This window comes from Gallus gallus, chromosome Z (genome assembly GCF_016699485.2).
Source record: "Gallus gallus isolate bGalGal1 chromosome Z, bGalGal1.mat.broiler.GRCg7b, whole genome shotgun sequence".
Classification (NCBI taxonomy): Eukaryota; Metazoa; Chordata; class Aves; order Galliformes; family Phasianidae; genus Gallus; species Gallus gallus.
The window spans coordinates 1,120,439-1,140,949 of NC_052572.1; the positions used below are offsets into that span (position 1 = coordinate 1,120,439).

The following is a 20,511-nucleotide window of genomic DNA, read 5'->3' on the forward strand; positions in this document are numbered from 1 at the left end:
GCCTTGAGCACCTCCTCTAGGGACAAGACATTCACACCTTCTCAGAGCAGCCTGTGCCAGGGCCTCACTGCCTTCATAAATCTCCCCTTTTTAGTTTAAGTCTGTTACCTCTCATCCTATAACTCCATTCCCTGACAGAGTCCCTCTCCATCTTCCCTACAGGTCCCTGACAAGCAAAGTAATTCTTACTCATCGCTAGTTTGGGGCATAAGTCCTCACACCCTTTGTATTCACTGCTTGCCATTAAACCTGTTCCTATCTGACAGCTGTTTACTGGCCTCCATGAAACCATTTGCTGGATTTCAATCTGATCCCCATTGAGCTGATTCCTATCACAGATGTGCAGACACCCTTTCAATTTCCTTTTGTTCTTCTGCTAGATAACGCAATTCCTTCCTTCCCTTACTTATTCCCACATGTTTCTGCTTGCTGTTCCCAGCGCACACCCTCTCCTTCATGACAGTGTAGGAGCACAATGCACAACTGCATTTCTGCACTAAGCTTAGCAGTGCCCCCTCAACAAAACACTCAGAACTGCAGTTCTCCATTGCACATGGCAGCTTCTAGGATATCACACGCAGCAGCAGATCCTTGCCAGTACCACAGCGGACAATTTCACTGGCCTATGCAATTCTTGCAGTTTTGGCTGCCCTGGAATCTGACAAAATCCTCTTGTTTGCTGCCAGTCTACCCAATTACATGGATGATTTGTGCCAGTCCTCCTTCCCAACTTTGCTATAATGAAATTGAGAAATATCTAGAGGTGATGTAAATTTACGTAAGGATGATCAAACTGAGCTGCAACTCAAATTTCATGAGAACAAGCTGTTCTCACTTGAGAGAGAACAAAATAATGGGCAAAGAGAATCTCTGGCAGGATGAACAGAGGATCTAATCAGCAGGAAAAAAGTACTCCATAAATATGCTAACACAACATACCGTTCCTCCTGAGCTAACACTATAGACAGTAAAAATTTTGCTTATGCCATGGAATCTCTGTGAACCTGCCAGTTCCAGCAGGACTTCAACCACGAGTCATGTGAGGAACAGCTAAGGGAACTGGGATTGCTTTGTCTGGAGAAGAGGAGGCTCAGGGCAGACTTCGTTGCCCTCTCCAACTCCCTGAAAGGAGGTTGCTGCGAGGTGGGTATTGGCCTCTTCTCACAGGTAACAGCAATAGGATGAGAGAAAATGGCCTCTCGTTGCATTGAGGAGGTTCAGATTGGATATTAGGATATTAGGAAGAATTTCTTCTCAGGAAGAGAGGTCAGGCTCTGTAACATGTTGCTTATGGAGGTGGTGGAGTCAGCATCCCTGGAAATGTTTAAGGAAGGCGTAGATGTAGCACTTAAGGACACGGTTTAGTGGGGAATATTGGAGGTAGGTGGATGGTTGAACTAGGTGATCTTAGAGGTCTTTTCCAACCTTCGTGATTCTATGGTTCCATGAAAATCACTGACATTCAGAAGGCCTGATGATGCAGGCTCTGAAATTCATGAGAATCTCATGCTGAGGGTGCTGGCTGAATACTAAGTAGGGATGGCATCTTGAATGAAAACTTTGCAGACCTGAAGCCTCCTGGCTCTCTTGTATGTAATATCATACAGCTCATGCAGTTGGTTTTTATGATGTATTATCAAGTTGCTTTGCAGCATTAAATAAATACCGAATTTCACCTGGCACTAGACCACAAGGGCATGAGAAGAGTCAGGAGCTTCCCACCTCGTCTATCTAATGGTAGGAGGTCACCCAGGACAGCAGTTGCTGCACAAGACAGACTGAAAAGGTTGTTCCAGTTAGAGGCTGCTTGGCATCGAGGGGAATGGGAAAGAAAGGAAGTGTAAATCCTTGAGTAATTAGTGCTGTGGTTCTGTGGCTGCTATGTAGCGCTAAGCAGATCTGATTCATCACACAGAGAAGGGGAACAGAAAACTTTTCAAAAGTGGTGACTGATGTTTTTTTCCTACAAAATGTCCCCAGCAGAGCTGCCTCAAACCCTGAGCTCCAGCTAATGCAAGTGTAATTCTACATAAACCTCTGTGCTGCAATAGAAGGTCGATTCTCTCCAGCCTTTCTTAGGTTACAGTAGCAGATTGCTGAGGACCTTCTCGCTTTCTATATGGGTCTTGTGAGAAGCTGCCCACCTATTTCTTGTGCCGTGGACAGTAGATGATAGATGGGACAGATTTTTTGGTTCCTTGTCAAGATCACACAGTTTGGAATTAACCTCTAAATTTAATCTTCATTCTCATTTGTTTAAAACCCAGATTTGGGGTTGTGGTCATCTGTAGCTCATTTCTGGGCAGCCATTTCTGTCCTACTTAACTAACACAGAGTTTTAGTCATGGATGCCCAAAGAATCCCTATTGACTGCAGGGAGAAAGCATCTTAACTAGGCAATCTGAAACCTGGCCATGGAACTTACACCAGTGTAAGCCGCTCTTTGCCAGATCTGGTATTTAAGTTATTGCACTGCAGTTGGAAAAAATGAAAAAATGCCCTATGCAAACCACAGCAACACGTAACATCAGGAAATTATTAGGAAGTCAATTTCAGTAGGGGACTGTTCTCTATCATAAGCACATTACGTGCTGCTAAGATGTGATGGGAATTTTATGTACCATAAAAACAGGGAAAATTATGGGTGCTTTTCAGGCATAACAACTTAGTGATTTTTGATTGCTTAAGACACTCCAGTGGCCAGAGCATAGTCAGTCTCTGATTCTCAGCTGGGAGACATTATTACTGAAAGAATACAAATGAGGCAGAGCTGTGGAATTGGAAAGAGCTTGTGTTTATTTGTTATAACTATTTTTTTTTTTTTTTTTGTGCACTTGGCTACACACTTTAAAATCAGTAAAGTGAAAATATTTATGATTTAACACTTGTAAATATATATCTTCAGACTTTACTATCTGAAATAAAAGGTATGACCCAATTCTCCCACTTAGGAAAGCTGGTGGAGCACCGTACCAGTCAGTACAGTACTGTCAGTGTGCTGATCTCCCACGTCAATTTCCTACCAACAACATAAAATACATACATCCGTGGAGAGCATCAATCTGGGGGTCTGATGTGTTATTGCTTTCTGCGTTTCCACCGGAATGTCTAAACCTTTCGTTGCTTTACTTTTAAAAAGCAGAGTTGAATTTATCTCCATACCGTTAATCCTTTGGATTAAATTCCCCTCCTTGGTATAAATTCAGAGTAAACCTTTGTCAATTTGTTTAAGGCTTCCAGCACCGTAAATGGAGACAGTTTCGTTCCTTGAATATAAACTAAAGTAAATCAAGCTGTTCTCTGCTCACAAAAGAGATGTGAGAAACTTTCTGGCTGAAAGAAACATTGCTTTGATAAGACCTGTGCGATAGCCAAAATATCAGATTTCCCCATCCAGCTGTCCAGAGTCCCATTAGTGCCTCTTACTATTATCAGTCTCACTCTATAATTAGAACAGCTTATGGTTTATTTGGGCCTTTTTCAAAACCAGATTTCCTTCCCAGACGTAGCTGTCATTCAGAAGTGCATGAATAGTATCTTTCAAAGTAATTTAAATTTGCATTATTTTGTGACAAACGGGGATGAAAACCATTCCAATCAGCAGAACAGCTCTTTTTATCAAATGATAAACACTTTTTACTTACCCTGGGTGAGACGTTTCCATGTGGCACCTGATTTTGCTCACACAAGCCCCAAGTCTTTTTCTGTTCCCAACGAGGGTCTTTATCTGCCTCTTCCGTATGACACAAACCAGCCTGCATTTGCAAGCTTTCTGTCTCCTCACAGATTTGTGTTGAAAGGACACCTTCCTGACTTGGAAACAAAGCACTGGATTCAATTTCTGCTGCAGTCTGAAAAGACTGACCTATATTACTCACATATCTGCAAAGCTCTTTAGGATTCAACAACTTTAAAAGGTTTCTTCTTAGACTTTCTGTTAAGGTAGAGACAGGATGCCTCGCGTTTTCTTCCAGCAGATTTCTTCTCCCTTCTTCTGGTGTCAGTGAGCTTTCATCCACCAAATCTGCGTCCATATTGCCTTCTGTCATTGTTTCTGAAGGCAAATTTGTCAAAGCAGCACCTGTGTCCCTGGCACAGGAGTCCGCCATCGCATGCGCATTATCCCCATTCTGCGGTTTATCGGTTGAGAAATCTGCAGCTGGCTGGACACTTCCATTATTTTTCTCTTCCATTTTAAGATAGTCATTTTCGAGGGCTGCAGGTGCAACTGGCACTTTACAATTCTCTTTGTCTTTCAAACCAGTAGTTTTCTCTCGGTGGTGTCCAACAGTTAGAGTCATCTCCGTCTGCAGAGTGGACTGGCTGTAAGTAGAGGGGTCTCTCCTTATATTTACTCCTTTGAATTTTGACTGATGACCACAGAGGCCAATGGTGGTATCCATAGGCGTAATGTTATCTGACACTTGAAACAGGCACGGCATTTCACTGAGGAAGTAAGCACACCCATCACAATCCTTACTCAGCTTTAAATCATCTTCATCATCGCTTTCTAATAAAAATTGTAACTTCTTTTCCCAGATTTCATTGTCATGTACCGTCAGCACATCCGAACATTCTAAATACTCAAGGTCATCATCGTAACGGTCATCACTCACGCTGGGGTGGATTTCCAGAATACTATCAGAATTTTCAGAATCACCTTTTACAAAATAATTGAGATTTACTATGGGACTGTCCCGCTCACTCAGCAGGGCATTCCTGGGTAGAGACCTATGGAGCTCAGTCTTTTCACATGCCTGGACATCTGCCAGAGAATGACCAGAGACAAAGTCTTCCACGTGAAGGCAACAGTTGTCTGTACAATCAGTGAACGGATCTGCGGGGTGGGAATGCAACGGTCTGCTGCAATTTTTCTCTGTTTTTCCAGCAGTGGTGCAGACCATACTGTTAAAATTATTTAGGTCATCACCATTCTGTGATACATCCCTTACACAGCAAGAATTTTCCTGTGTTTTAAATATGTTCTTAACATCCATGTCGTCTTCCATGTTATGAGAGTGTTTGTGGGATTCCTCACATGTGAGCAACACTTTTCAGCTTCTTGTGTAATAAAACACTGATTTCTGAAGAGCTAGGATTTGTTGACATTAACATGGGGTCCCCCTCGTAGGCATAACTCTTGTGTTGTGAAAAATGTTCCTCATTCTGCTCGTTTTAGTCTGAAGTTTCCCTCATAGTCGTGTAGGTCAGCAAGCAATTCTGGGGAAGCTGTGATTTTTGTACATCATTCTCACTCAGCAAGAGTTGAACAGAAGGTCAGTCTAGCTGTCAAACAGCTCCCAGACACTGTCCAATAAAGTGCAGCATCTTGCTCTGTGCACCTGCAAGTAAGAGAAACCTTAAGTTTAAAATTATTTTAAAAATGAGTATATATATTTTCTATCAGACAGTAAACTGCCACACAGTTTCAAGTATTTCCAAAACAGGAGTCAATGTGATTTAAAAAAACAAGACCAAATATTAACAGCGACAACTACAATCCAGTTAGCTGCACAGACCCACTTAGAGAGGAGACACTGCAGCTGTCCAAAGCGATCTGTGCTAGGAAGCAAAATCCTCCAGCATGCCTGCACAGACACACAGCAGCACAGAATATGCTTTAGTGCATGTCATTCAGACATTTCTAAATGCTAACAGAAATGTGCAGACCAATGCAAATATCAACACAAGCATGGCTTCCGCAGGTATGAGGTAGCTGCTATTCTGATAGTCACATTGGCATCATAGAGACATATATAAATATGTATGTATATTCCTATATACATAAGGAAATAGGTAGGAAGCAAGTATCATTTAGAATGTAGCATTAAATGTCATGATTTAGTGAAGGGACTCAGGAGGTCAGGTTGATGGTTAGGCTCAGCAACCTTGAAGGTCTTTTCCAATCTGGATGATTCTATGATTCTGAATTCTAAAATATGTTTGTAGTGATGCCTGGAAAATCACTCTGGTTAAATTTTATTGGACTACTTGTAAAATTCTGTGGCTCAGTGTTTGCCACTTATGTGGTGAGAGAGTAATGAAATGAGGCTGGCCAGCTGCAATTTCCTGATTAAATCTTACTTTCAAACAGTTGTGCAGCAGCAAAATGGCACAGCACAACAGAACTTGGGTAAAAACAAAGTGAAATACACCAAATATCTTCCATCAACTAAATAACTAAATACAAAATAGTATGCAAACATCTCTCTTTTTTTGCAAAAACAAAGAAACAAACAACCTTTTATTTTTTAAAAGATTCCCATATCTTATAATTTTAGATACTTCAGATGCTTCTGTACACCGCTAGAAGTGCTCTGGGTGATTCTTCACTACAGCCTTTTCCACAGTCCAGGAATTCCACCACCAGAGTAAACCATCTGATCTCAGGAGGGATGCCAAACTAAAAATTCTGAAAGATAATGTCGTCTGTATTCACAGAACTGGTAGGACAGAAGGAACAGCAGGAAAACCTTCCCTGCCATTCTGCTCATCTGACAGCACGGCATAAAGATGCCTCTGCTCATTCTCCCTTTCCTTCCCAGCTTCTTCCACTGCGGCCTTTCCCTGCTGCCTCTCACAGCTGCAACGTGCCACAGCTCACTGCAGACACTCATCAAAGTCAGTAAGAAAATACGAGAGGAGCTAATGGCCAAAGAGCAAGGTGCTCACAAGGCTTGCTTGGAATCCGTCCCTCATAAACAGCATAGTGCAGCTGGGTATATTTTCATTTCCTTCAAGGAAACCCTGCCACGGACACCTTTTCCAGAGACTTCCAGGAGGGGAAAAGCAGGATGAGAAGAAGGTTAAAGGGAAGGATATGGGATATTGTCCTCTGAGGGGAAAGGAGAAGGAAGTGGGGAGAGCAGAGGGAGAGGAAGACGGGGAGAAGAGAAGGAAGGAGGAGGGGGACGGGGAGGAGAAGCCACACGTCTGGTTTTGGTGATCCCCATGGAGGCACGGGGCAGGCAGCTGAGGTTGAGGCCTCTCAGTGTGCCACCTTGGAGCCCAAGAAGCAAACTGGTTCAAGATCCATCACAATAGGGGCTTCCCTGCCTCAGATGGCAAGAAGAAAACAATTAATGCGTACTGTGCTGGTTTTAGATAATGTGGGCATCTGCTGACTGGGCCCTGGGCCAATACCCTATGCTTGCTCCATGCCAGTGTTTGAACATCAGTCTAGACCCAATGTGCAACCAGAGGCTGGAGGAGAAAAGGCGTTGGATCCCATTACCTTCAGCCTTCCAGATCTATGATCACATTTTGCTTTCCATTTCAACTCTGAGAAATACAGATATTTAACAGGAAAAGATGGAGCAGTAGAGATTAATCTTTCCATCATCCATTTGATTACAGGGCCATGAACTAACCCCAGCCCTCACGCATTGCCTCTTAAATACGCATTTGCCTAATGTTCCCTGTTGCATTCTTTCAAATCTGCTTTCATCTTTGCTTTTCTGAAGACCAGATGCCTCTTTCCTCTTCTTCTTTTTTTTTTTTTTTTTTTTTGAGGGTATAAATTATTTTAAAAGTAATTTTCCCTGATGAAAAGAGCCTTGGCAATAATTTTTAATGCGGATTGACTCATGAATACTTTTTACCAAAGCAATTATACTACACAGTTATCATTATCTTAGTTCAGCTGCATTTTGACATTAAGGGGAAAAAAAGCTGTCAGATTTATTGATATGAAAATTATATTAGACTGCTGTGCATTTTGTCAGATCCAACAATGGAAATTAAAGGAAAATAATGCTCCATCAGGAAAATGGCCATAAATTATGCTTTTCCACCAAAGATGAAAACATTATTTATTTTTCTTTTTTAATTTGGATAGAAAAAAATAAGTATTAGATATAATTCTAATTTCAATTATTGAATTTAGACAGAAACTGTAAAAAGAACTGTTAGTATGATACTCTCTTCTCTTCAAGAAAGCGTGTCACAGAAAAGACAAAACAAAGTTCACCAAGGAAAGACAGACTAGGGGTCGTGACAGTCTACCATCAGCAATCGGCTAGTGACCTGAAAATGAGCTCAAATCCTCATAAAGTAGGCTCTGAATCTTTGGTGGAAAGACAAGAGGGTACTTAAGGCATAAGGGTGCTCTGGTTGCATGATTCAGGTCTTGTTCTGGACACCAGTGACACTATCAGCTGAGTCAGGTACATGATAACGAGAGGAGGACAGAGAAGCAGAGCTCTGCAGAGGAGTAATTATGGTTTGAAGAGCAAATGGAAAGAAGGCTCTTGCTTTGGTTCTCTAATGAGTTGCCATTGCATTTCCACCAGTTGTAGAGAAAAGGAGAGGTTATACCTGGACAAGTTGGCTTTCCCTTTCCCCTTCCTCCATCCATCAAATAGATTTGTCTCTACTGTGTGCAGATCATGCCTTACCTAGTGCTTTACAACCACCTGCAACCTACCATAGAAATGAAGCCTACAATGAAGGGGTGAACCCAGCACAGGGCAGTTGTCTCTGCCTGGCAACCTGGAGATCCTAGGGCAAACTTGCTGGCTGTGTTTCTCTCTGAATCTCGGCTGGGATGCTACTGAGCATCCTGCCCTAGGAACCAGGGTAAGGAAATACAAGCATCAACATGGAAATGGCATCTTGAGAACTGCAAACTGCAGCTGGTCAGGACTTAGGGCAAACAGGACTGACAGAAATCTGGAACAGCCAGATTAACATGGCAGCAACAGGCCATAAGCAACAGACCATTAAGCAAAAGAATGACTGGTAACAAGTATGAAAATGACTGAAACATTTAGTCAACATTTCTCTAAAGAAAACATGATAAAACAAAGTCAACTACACCACTCACACACACGCACACAAAAATGCATTTTCACTTAAAATGGATACTTCATTACAATTCCACACTGTTTTTAAAAACTTATTTTAAACTTAAAAAAAACGATCTTTGCAATCTAATTTTCATGCAGATGTCAGCTTTCTTTTCCAATCTGAACCTTCTTTTGAAACCTTTTTAAATTTTAAACATTCCATTATTTATTCCAATTCAGACAAACATATTTTTTGAAAAAATTACCCTTTAATATGGAAAGAACGATGCCTTAAACTGCCCTTCATCTTCAATATCAGCTGCTTTGCAGGTGGTCTTGGACACAAAACTGGCCCTAATTACTTCCTAAGGAACTGCAGGCTTAGCTCAAATGTTGGCAAAGTTTTTTTTTAAGTGACAAAAATATACAGCTCTGGTTGAAGAATGGAAGTTAATTTTCCTCTCCTGTATCACCGTCTTTTCCTACCTTACATCATTATCAGCAAAAGGGATTTCATACTTTCAAAGCACTTTTACATTCACAGGGGTATTTCTACAAAAAGATCACGTGTTTATTTTATTTATATTTATTTAGGAGAGAATTTGTGTCCTCCTATTTGTTGCTCCTGGAGTCAATGAAAAAAACTCCCTCTGATATCTCTCTGAAGTTTTTCCCTTTGTTTTCTACCTTTCTCCATGTAATCTGATCTCAGCAACGGCCCACGCTCACTCCATCCTATCACTCAGGGGCACCTGTCCGTGCCGTGCCTGCAGCACCTGCCCATGCCCACGGATTGCCTCCCCTCTTATCACAGGACACCAGTCCTTGTGCCAGGGACCATTCTGCATATGCACAATGGGCACCTGGTCTGTGTCTGTATCTCACACGGTACCGCAGTTCAATGACCGATGCAAACATGCTTTGACAACAAGGGCATTGCCTAGGTACATCAAAACCTCCACGTGAGTACAGCTGCACGCGTCCTACAAATGCCCAGCCTCACGCCCACCCAGCACAAAGGGCTGGGAAAGAAGAACCTGTCCCAGCCCACGCAGGGTTATCTTAATTCAACATATGGAAGGAATGGGACCGACAACCCTCAAATGTCTCACGTTAAGAAATACTCTTCCCCCAGCTGGTATTTTGGCTTTCATATTGCAGGTTGACACTGGGTCTGGGATACCTGATAATTCAAGAAAAGTGGCTAGCTAAATAAATAATGAGTGCTTGTAACCTCCTTAGATCGTATCTTTAGTAAATTAGCTGCCACTGTCAACACTTGCTGGGCCTCACAACATCTGGTGAACCCCTTTCTCTTAACTGGCCAAGGATTAAATTTGATTGCATTTCTGTGCACAAGCCTACAAATGTGCAAGTTCACCTACAACAGGCATGCAGTCATTTACTGCACATCATCATGACCAATATGAAATTTGTAGTTGAATCATTATTTCCAACTGATTTTTTGGTCTGTACTCCTTAGTTCACTTTGTTAATCAAGAATCCCATGATGTATTTTTGAAGGCTCTGTGCCTCAGCAAGAGCACGAAAATCTCAGTTTTCAGTTTCCAGAAAAATAAAACATTAAACCACCGGCCAACACTAAAAGGAGAAACCTTGAAATGATGAAAAGTAAAAGCACTAAAATCAAAAGGAAACTAGAGGTGTATTCATGTCTATTTTTGTAAACTGCATGCTTTTCAAGTCACAGCCCATGAATGTCCTGAGTCCTGATGAGGTATTTGAGCACAGCTCGATGACAGGTGAAGTGGAAACTCTCTCAGACACATCAGTTTTAGTCCAGCAATTCAGGCAGTGCAGCTCAGAACAGATTTGTGCTCTTCATGGCTTCCTGTACTGATTTCAAGGAAGGACTTCTGCATAGCTTTTGTCAATAAATCTCTGAAATTACCAAGTTCTCACGTTTTTTTCCCTACCGTGTTGCTACCTTTTCTTCTTATGTTCTGTGTAAAAACAGAGACCTGGCAAGCAGACGAGGAGGAGATTTGACATGCAGATACACTTTCCAGGAGTGGCAATCTTCTGCACTGGCAATCTTATGCAAGTATAAATTACAGAATCATAGAATCTGATTCTGTATAGGGTTGGAATAGGGTTGGAAAAGACCTGCAAGGCCACCCACTCCAACTATCCACCTACCACCAATATTTCACACTAAACCATGTCCCTCGGTACAACATCTGAACACTTGAACACCTCCAGGTTCGGTGACTCCACCACCTCCATGGATAGCCCATTCCAGTGCCTGACCACTCTTTTGAAGAAGTTGTTCTTCCTAACATCCAACCCGAATCTCTCCTGGTACAACTTGAGGCCATCTCCTCTTGTCCTATCAGTAATTACAAGGGAGATGAGGCCAACCCCCACCTCACCACAACCTCTTTTCAGGTAGTTGTAGAGAGTGATGAGGTCTCCCCTGTGCCTCCTCTTCTCCAGGCTAAATGATCCCGGTTCCCTTAGCCACCCTCCATAACACCTGTGCTCCAGACTCCTCACAGCTCTGCTGCCCTTCTCTGAACACACTGCAGGGCCTCCATGTCATTCTTGTAGTGAGGGTCCCAAAACTGAACACAGCAATCAAGGTGCGGCCTCACCAGTGCTGAGTACAGAGGGATGAACACAGCGTTAATGCTACACAGCTTCATGGATGAATTCTGAGGTCCGTATATGAAATGTAAGACTGAAACAACTGCAGAATTCCAGTCAGAACGTGTTGGATATGACTTTCAGTGTTCTTATTTCTCTTAATGTTACAAACACTAATTTAAATCAGACAGATCTGATGAAAGAGGGACGTCTCACAATCAGGGCTGGCAGAAGATGTGGGGAGCAGAGGGAGCTTCTCCCTTACCAGGACTGAGATCTTTGTTGATTTTTTGTTTTGTTTGGCTTTTTTGGTAGGCTGAATATCATCACTGACTGGTAAATGAATCTACACATTATCCTAAATGAGCATAGGGAAAGTCACAACTATAAGGAAGCACGATCTTTCTCCTGTTTACATTCCTGTACGTGAAGAAGATGTCAATACATGCTTGCCTACTCTGCTAACACTTCTATATCAGACAGATCACGTTTAGAAAGTCATTAACTTATCTGCCTCCCTGTTCATCTGGAGATACTTGGGCTGAAAGAACAAATTCCCCAAATGCCAGCAGTTTTCTCATATTACTTCCACTCTGGAGGATAAGTCTGGGATCTGGACTTGCCCATTTGAAAAGCAATCCCCATGACCATTCAATTAAACTCTATGCACCAGCAGCTCCTTCTCCATACTGTACACATATACATTCATCCCTTTTTAAAGATGTTCTCTTGACAGGTAGCTTACCACAAAGAAACCTGGCTGGTATAACCTGACTTCACGGAAGATAAATGTGAAAAAATTCCAAAAAATCCCACTAATAACCACAAAACCTTCCTTTATGATGAGTAGAAGTGGTCATATACTACACAGATCCAATCAGTAATCTAGTTTGTGTGAAAAGTAGGATTTTATAGAAGAAGGAAGGAGGGCACAGCATCAGGCCTGCTTGGCTCATGCAAAGAACAAGCATGTGGGATGTAAAGGACTTCTGTGTGCAATACTAAGGAAAACAAAGGTACTTTCATCTAGACACAAATAGGAAAGCTTGGGGATGAGGGGCTGGCCACTAGGTTTTTTTGTGTAATTATTTATTCCTATGGTACTCGGGGAAACAGGACTTTATACACATTTTTTGTTAATAAATCAGATTGAACTGTTTAAAAAATAGGCACAAAAAGCCACGTACCACTGTCACAGTGATTCTCAGAATGCATATGTGAAAAATGGAGGAGTAACATAAACCGTTACTGCAATAGCTTGCAATATAGCAAATTGCAACATATAGCATACAGCAACATATAGCATATTGCAATAGTGAAAGCAACATAAAATCAAACGTCACTGTTTACAAAGCTTTCACTTTTATGACCATGACTCTTGGGTTAATTGCTGTTTTATCACGGTGACTCTTGGTTTGCAGATAGAAATACAGCACATGCCTAGTCTGTCACATAACCTTATGTGTCCTTTCCACAACTATGGCACCGTACAAACAGCACCCAAGCTGCCGTCCAGCCATCTCTGAAATCCAAGTCTTTTGCTCAAATGCAGACATATTTCAACATTAATGCCCCTCACTACAAGGAAGACATTGAGATCCTGGACTGTGTCCAGAGAAGGGGAACGATGCTCTGAAGGGTCTGGAGCACAAGTCTTATAAGGAACAGCTGAGGAAACAGGGATAGTTTAATCTGGAGAAGAGGAGGCTCAGGGGAGACCTCAGTGCTCTCTACAGCTACCTGAAAGGAGGTTGTGATGAGGTGGGAATTAGACTCCTCTCCCATGTAACCAGCAATAGGACGAGAGGGAATGGCTTCACGCTGCATGAGGAGAGATTCAGGTTGGACCTTAGGAGAAATCTGTTCTCTGAAAGAGTGTTCAGGAACTGGAACGGGATGCCCAGGGAGGTGGTGGGGTCACCGACCCTGGAGGTGTTCAAGGAACGTTCAGATGTTGCCCTGAGGAACGTGGTTTAGTGTGAAATATTGGTGGTAGGTGGATGGATGGACTGGGGGGTCTTGGAGGTCTTTTCCAACCGTGGTGATTCTATGATTCTATGATAATTCACTTTATATTCTCTCTGGAAAGGTTTATTAAATGTCTTAACTTGCTTGCAAAGAGTCCACATGCAGTTTGTACAGCTATAACACTCCTCTAACACCCAAAATTCCATCCACTCCTGTTCCCAGACTGACAAATCTTTTGCATTCAGAAACACATGCAGCTTTTCTCTTCCCCATCCAGGCTGCCTTCAACAGAGGTTTTTCACCTCATAGGTGAAATCTCTAGATTTAGCATTTCTTCTCCTCACAAGATAAAAGGAAATAAAACACAATTTTCCTGTTGAAGAAAAGGTCTACAATAGAAACATTCCAATTTCAATATATATATATATTTTTTTTTATGGGGTATTAGATTTTCTGTAGGGAAATCCACACAATAAATTTTTATTTATGAAACTTTCTTTGGAAACCTGAATTTTTGGAAACCTCCAAAAAGCTTGCCATGCATGTTTCTCGCTATTTACATGCTTACTCTCAAGTTCTTTTTAAAAGCTTTTCATACAGCATAAATCAAACCTTTCACTGAAAGTTTTCTTCTAAGTTTCACCAACGTCAGCATGTTTCTGAGTCATTTTTCAGGGCGTCCATCAGTACTGACAGAACCAAATTCCACGTGAAATTCCTGATCCATTTCCCCTTCCCCCTAAGTGACAGAAGCTTCCCAAAGTGATTTTGCAACACAGCTATAAAAGCGCTTTGCAAAAAGAGTTGTTCCTCTCTAAAAATGCTGTGATCATGACCACATTCTTCAATGTTGCTACATTTCAAGAGTTAAAATTTCCAAGACGACAAAAACTGCAATTCTAAAATGTAATTATAACTTGGCATATTAGGATGGTAAGCATTCGCAGAGCTGTTTGTTCGCTGCTCAGTCTAATATTCGATGGAGCGATAGCGAGAACCGTGCACAAAAGGATTTACAATGACTGTGTTCTCTGTGTGTTTCTGTATCTCATAGCACTGAAATTCTGACTCAGTTCTGCCTGGGATCTCTAATGCTGAAATACAAATAACAACTGTAATCATATTATCCTTTTAAAAATACTTCAAGACACTGTGATTAAATCAAATATTTAGAGCAGCATGCCTGTCAAAACGCCTACAGTGTCAGAAATCAAACTAGCAAAACACCACACAACCTGAACCCATTATTGCGTATCTATTGTATTAACAACTCTGGATGAGAAAAACATCAATGAAGTTTTGGCTGTTCAGAAACCGGGCGCCTGCAAAATGCGCCCTTTGGCAAATACACTGAGATATAGCATGCTTCTTTAACTTCTGACATCAGAGATGTTTTGAAAACTTCTTACAGTAGTGCACTACTGATTACAAACAGCACCACAGTATAAAGAAAACACCACGGCTATAGCTGATTGGCAAAACATAAGAAGAACAAGCAACTACTCTGTGTATGCCTAACGAAGGGCTTAATATAGAGTAATTAAAAAAAGCAATCACAGCACAGCTCTTAACACTGATCTGTCTTAATCTATTTTTAACGTTTGTCAAGCATCTGACACTGTCAGCATGAGCAATTTGTGCATGCAACCAAGCACCAGATTTTTTTGAGGAATGGAGGCAATTCCTAACTAGGGAGCAGGAGGCCGTGCAGTATGCATTCAGAAAGGACAAAATGTCTATTTCTGGACACCCAGAGCCACTTACACATTCCTCAGAGAAGGAAGTTGCCTCATGTAAGGCTTTTGCAATTTTGCTTCCCTTGCTGAAACTTAATGGAAACACCGCCAGAGTGTAATTTCCGAACAATTTAGCAGAATTTTACATGCAACACATTATCAAATACGTTATCAAAGCCAAGCCCTGCAAAACAAAGCAACCAACTCGACTCATACTGAATCGCTGTATTTGTGTACAGCATTGGGAATAAAGTAACTTGCTCTTCACTTGTTTATCTTTTATGATCAGTTTTCTGTTTTCTACACCAATTTTTCTGCTTGCACACAGGGGAAATAAGTAACCAAGTCATTCTAAAACTACAAGCAATTTGACCTCTCAAGCCACAAACATGCACTTACCCTTGCGTGCTCTCTTTGGGTCTTAGCAGAGGAGCAGGTCTGCAGTTTGACTCTGCACTACAAGATAAAAGACACTTAGTTCAAGCATTTTGTTTCCGAGCTGAGAAGCCAGACGAAAGCTTCAGTGCTGCTTTGCTAGCGTGACCTTAGCATAGTGAGTCTGATCACTGCAGTTTGTCTTTTAGGAGAGACTATTTCATTACACATAGCAGATGGCTCTTCCTGGGAAAACCTCTGCCAGAGGCAGAGCGCGAGCTGGCAGTGAGGAGGGCAGATCCTGCTTCACAGAGGGCGACCAGCATTTCCTCGTGGCCCTGGGAGAGAGGAAGTGTCGGCCTTAGGTTTTCATAATAAGGCTCCGGGCTCACTTTTAAAGCACAGGCTTCCGAGTACTTAACTTCTTTGCTAGGCATGGCTGAAATTTATGACCTGCTTGAAGTTGAGCAAGCAAATATTCTGCTGAGAGAATCTGAACAACTCTCCCCAGCAGGTAGGAGCCAAAGTGAACACCTAACTTTCAAAATTAATACAAAAAAAATCACCTAACAATTCACTTTTCTCAAAGGCATTGATTACCCAGTGCATACCTAAATGAACTGTGAGGTGAAAAAGGTGACCCCATGCCAAGAAGCCAGTGCTCATACATGAGCCCACAGGGCTCACAGGGAGTGCAGGGAAGTCTGACCAACCAGCTCAGTGCCACGTTCTTTCCTGACGGTTTGCAGAGAGAACAGCAGAAATGCTGACTGCCAAACACAACTGCTGAACAATCCCACTCCCAGTGCTCTCCAGACTGGAGGTGATGGCCAGAAAACTACTCAGCAAAATCCAGACCATGTACAGCCACCCTCCTCCAGAGAGCAGCGGGGATTTCTGTGATTTATTTCATATATTTCATGGTCCAATAGTCAAAACAATCCCCAGAGGACCGAGTGACCAGGTTTGGGGACCATCTTCCAGCTGAGGGAACCGAATTGCCTGTCACTGTGTGGGGATGCACAGCAAGGACAGCGCGCAGCCTAGGGCGGGTGTGGACACACACAGAGGTCATCAGGGAGTCAAACTCACCATGCTACCTGTCTCCGTGTAGCACACATACTGTTTTTTGCATCTAACTTGGGAGAAACACTTGGTTAACTCCATGGGACAACACCACTCAGTGTAGTTCCTCCATGTCTAACTACACACATTGGTATTCGGAGGTGCCAGGCCCCGGATGCCCGCGGCAGATGCTCGCTGTCGCCTGCTCTGCAGTGTGTTCTGGCTTTGGCTTAGGCAGGGCAGCAGACACACCGACCTCACGGCCCGCACACCGGCTCCGCCCGCCGGGCGCAGAGCCCGCCGTGCCCCTGCGCTCCCGTGCGGCTGCGCCGGTCGCGTCCTTCCGGGCGGGAGCGCCGCCCCGAGCGGGCCGTGGCTGGCGGCGGCGGCGGGCGGGCGGCAGCGGGGCGATGTCGGAGCCGCCGTGCAGCCCGCCGGGCTCCCTGCCCCTCAGCCGCCTGGCGGAGCCGCTGCTGCGGAGGCTGAGCGAGCTGCTGGACCGCGCGGCGCCCGGCAAGGGCTGGCGGGAGCTGGCGCAGCGCGCGGGGAGCCGCGGCCGCGTCCGGCTGAGGTGAGCAGGGGCGGGGAGCCCCGGCGCCGCGCTGCCCGGCGCGGAGGGGCGAGGGTGAGGCCAGGCCTCGCGGCGGGGCACGTCCGGCGCCGGGTGCCGTCTCGGGGCCTCCTGGACCGCGCGGGGCTGCGAGGAGGCGGGCAGCCGGCCCTGCTGGGCCCACCCGGAGTGTGCCGGTCCTGTAGGCTGAACGCAGTCGTGTTCATCAGCGTCTCCTTCCTAGGTCGCTTTCTGTACATCGCTTCCTGCTCACTTTGCTCTCGGTGCCTTCTCCGGGTCTTGCCTAGGAAGCGTTGTCCGAAAGGAAAGGCAGTGCGAGTGCTGGGCGGGCACGGCTCCCCTCTCTGCTGGCAGTGCTTGTTAACGTGGGGGAGCAGAGCCTGAGGTCTGCAGTGTGGTTCCTTTGTAGGGCTGTGGCTGTAATTCTTTGCCTGTACTATCTGCTAAAATACAGTGATGTTTTTGTGATCAAAATGTGTCAGCATCTTGCCTGCAGCTTTGTGTGGCACTGTGAGTTTATAAGTGAAGCACTGATGGATCCACAGCTCTCCCTACACCCTTGCTGCCTGTGTTACTTTAATCTGTTGTGATTGAGAACACGTGAAGCCTTAACACTGAGGCTTCGAAGTGTGAAAGTTTATGCCTGGGGATAAGTCATAGAATCATAGAATGGCCTGGGTTGAAAAGGACCATAATGCTCATCCAGTTCCAACCCCCTGCTGTGTGCAGGGTCACCAACCACCAGCCCAGGCTGCCCAGAGCCACATCCAGCCTGGCCTTGAATGCCTCCAGGGATGGGGCATCCACAGCCTCCTTGGGCAACCTGGAGATTCATGGGAACTGCTAGGAGGCTGCAGCAGTGGCTGATCTAACAGTTGCTTTGGACATCTCAGCCTTCCTGGGCTTTCCTGTTAGACTCTGACTCAGTCCTTACTGCTACTGAACCAGGCAGGTGAAAATGAAAGGCGCTGCACTTGTTTTTCTATTTAGACGTTGAAATGTGAAAACTAGATTTCTCAATACGTTTGGTAGGAATTGTTAGGTTCAAGCATCTCTTATTTCTGTAGCGTGCAACTCACTAATACTCATTTCTGTCTGTGAAAATGCTGCCTTGTAATGTTTGGATTCCTGAAACTTGAAGGAAATACTGTAAATCTGTTCAAATCAGCTACGACATTCCCTTCTCTCTATATTTTCTTTTTTGATCTTTTTAACTCAGCTCCATTTTTCAGAAAGAGCATTGAGAAGTTCTATGCCATGTCTTATGTCTTTTATTTTGCAGCCCCCTGGATTTAGAACAGTGTTCCCTCAAAGTGCTGGAGCCGGAAGGAAGCCCAAGCTGGAGCCTCTTGAAGCTGCTGGGTGACAGAGGCTGCACAGTAGTGGAGCTGGTGGAGTTCTTGCAGGCCATGGAGCACACTGAGGCTCTCCAGTGTCTCAGCTATTCAGGTCAGCTCTGGTTTGTACTTCCACTGCAACCATGCATTTTGCACTAGAAATACTGAAGCATTCATTTCTGCATTAAAAGCATTGTTAGCACTTGAATTCTAGTAACTGGTATTTGTTTATATGATTCTGAGATTAAAAGTAGGTCAAGCAGATAAGCAGGCTTAATGCAGTATTGTTGTAGACTTGAACTTGGCTGCATGGATATGACAGGTGCTGTCATTCTCTCTAACTTGTGTTCTGTATTCAGCTCTGGCTTTGGGAGATGTTTATAGAACAGAAGTAGCTCGGTTAGAAAGACCAGTAGCTTTGCCAGCCATTTGTTCAGGCTACAGGTTTTGTGAACTGCATTTCATAGCTTACCCTAATTGAAAGGGAAGGGTTCAATTAGCACCAGTTCTAGTGCACCTTGAATTCATTCCAGCTTCCTAATTGGACAGCAAAACAAAGTAGCAAAGAACTAGATTATTTTCTGCTGTCTAATGCATTCAGCTTGCTTCTTCATAAAAAGTTTAGAAGTGTGGGCAATGCAAGAGCATGCACAGTAGGAATGCGGACCACATTCTTCTTGCTCTGGTTCTACACTGTGCCCCTTTTTTTATGTCCTCCAGGATGTGGTGAAATTCAGTCACTAGGAAGCTACAAAAGCTTCTCTTGAAAGCGGGGAGTAGGAACGTGTAAGTATAGAGTCTTGCACATGGGAATGAATAACTGCAAGTACCAGTATATGACTGGCTGGAGAGGAGCTCTGTGGAGAAGGGCCTGGGGGTCCTGGTGGACCAAGGGCTGACCATGAGCCAATAGTCTGTCCTGGTGGCCAAGAAGGCTAACAGGATCCTGGAGTGCATTAAAAGGAGCATGGCCAGCAGGTCAAGGGAGGTGATCCTCTCCCTCTACTCTGCCCTGGTCAGGCCTCACCTGGGGTACTGTATCCAGTTCTGGGCTCCCTGGTACAAAAAAGATGGGAATCTCCTGGAAAGAGTCCAGCAGAACGCCATGAAGAAGATAAAGGGCCTGGAGCATCTCCCCTATGTGATGTTCCACACTAATATGCAAAGGAACTTCTTCGCAGTGAGGGTGACAGAGCACTGGCACAGGCTGCCCAGGGAGGTTGTGGAGTCTTCCTTCTCTGGTGATGTTCAAGACCTGTCTGGATGCCTACCTGTGCAGCCTGCTGCAGGGAGCCTGCTTGGCTCGGGGCTTGGACTCAGTGATCTCTGGAGGTCCCTTCCAACCCCTACAGTTCTGTGACTCTGTGATTCTGTGAATGAGAATGAGACTAGCAAGCTGTCTGACACACTGATAGCTGTCCTTTTTTTTTTTTTTTTTTGAATAGCCTGAGAAATAAAGCCATGGGCTTAGAATTACTGTTAAAACAGTGGTGGAATTTTTCAGATGAAGTACTAGAACAATGCTTTGCTGCCGTTTCATCCAGTTAAGACGTCTGCTTTGTACTAAACTAGGAGCAGCAGATTTGTTGATTGAAGTGTGATTGAGCCACGTGATAATTTTGCACACCTAAAGTATACCACAGTAGGTTTGGCAGGGAGGAGGGGAGTCAGTGTCATAACGCTGAGGCTGGATTGTGCTTCTAAGAGGCAAGAGTTTGTCTGTGGAGGATGTTCAGCAGTAATATGCTGTCTTATAAATGGTGGTTGGTAGAGGAGAACTGAAAGCAAAGAATATTACTGACTCAGGTTTGTACTGAACTGTGCCTGCACTGAGCCAAAACACTGTGCTTGCTTGACCTGTAATCTCTCCACGATTGAGTTTGCAGATCTTTGCGTAGCTGTCTGTCATGTCATATTCTGGGTGTTAGTGCATAGATAGCTAAGGTACGTTGTGTGGAGGAGAACGAGCCAATAAGACTTTTGCCAAAACCTCTCTGAAAGGCAGGGATAGTCTGTCTTGCTGTAAGTTAATCTCTATGAGGCTTGATGGAATGAACTACGCCTGC

The 20,511-nt window shown here is 44.0% G+C and overlaps 2 protein-coding genes across 7 annotated transcripts in view; one reads left to right on the forward strand and one right to left on the reverse strand.

Moving 5' to 3' along the window:
- The window catches only part of ALPK2 (alpha kinase 2), a 40,789-nt gene extending 23,960 nt beyond the window's left edge, over positions 1-16,829 (reverse strand). The window contains exons 1-3 of one of the 2 annotated variants that reach the window (XM_046905584.1): positions 16,565-16,829; positions 15,497-15,553; positions 3,645-5,342 (exon numbers count right to left, since the gene is read on the reverse strand). In XM_046905584.1, the coding sequence (XP_046761540.1) occupies positions 3,645-5,009 (1,365 nt within the window). In that variant the 5' untranslated portion in view covers positions 5,010-5,342; positions 15,497-15,553; positions 16,565-16,829. Of the gene's footprint in view, positions 1-3,644; positions 5,343-15,496; positions 15,760-16,564 lie in introns of those variants that run through there. The other variant, XM_424461.7, reaches the window with a different exon arrangement.
- A 48-nt stretch (positions 16,830-16,877) lies between these two features.
- The window catches only part of PCASP1 (paracaspase 1), a 33,261-nt gene continuing 29,627 nt past the window's right edge, over positions 16,878-20,511 (forward strand). For all 5 annotated transcript variants that reach the window (XM_004949002.5, XM_003642904.6, XM_004949003.5 and 2 more), the window contains exons 1-2: positions 16,878-17,108; positions 18,391-18,557. In XM_004949002.5, the coding sequence (XP_004949059.4) occupies positions 16,948-17,108; positions 18,391-18,557 (328 nt within the window). In that variant the 5' untranslated portion in view covers positions 16,878-16,947. The remainder of the gene's footprint in view (positions 17,109-18,390; positions 18,558-20,511) is intronic.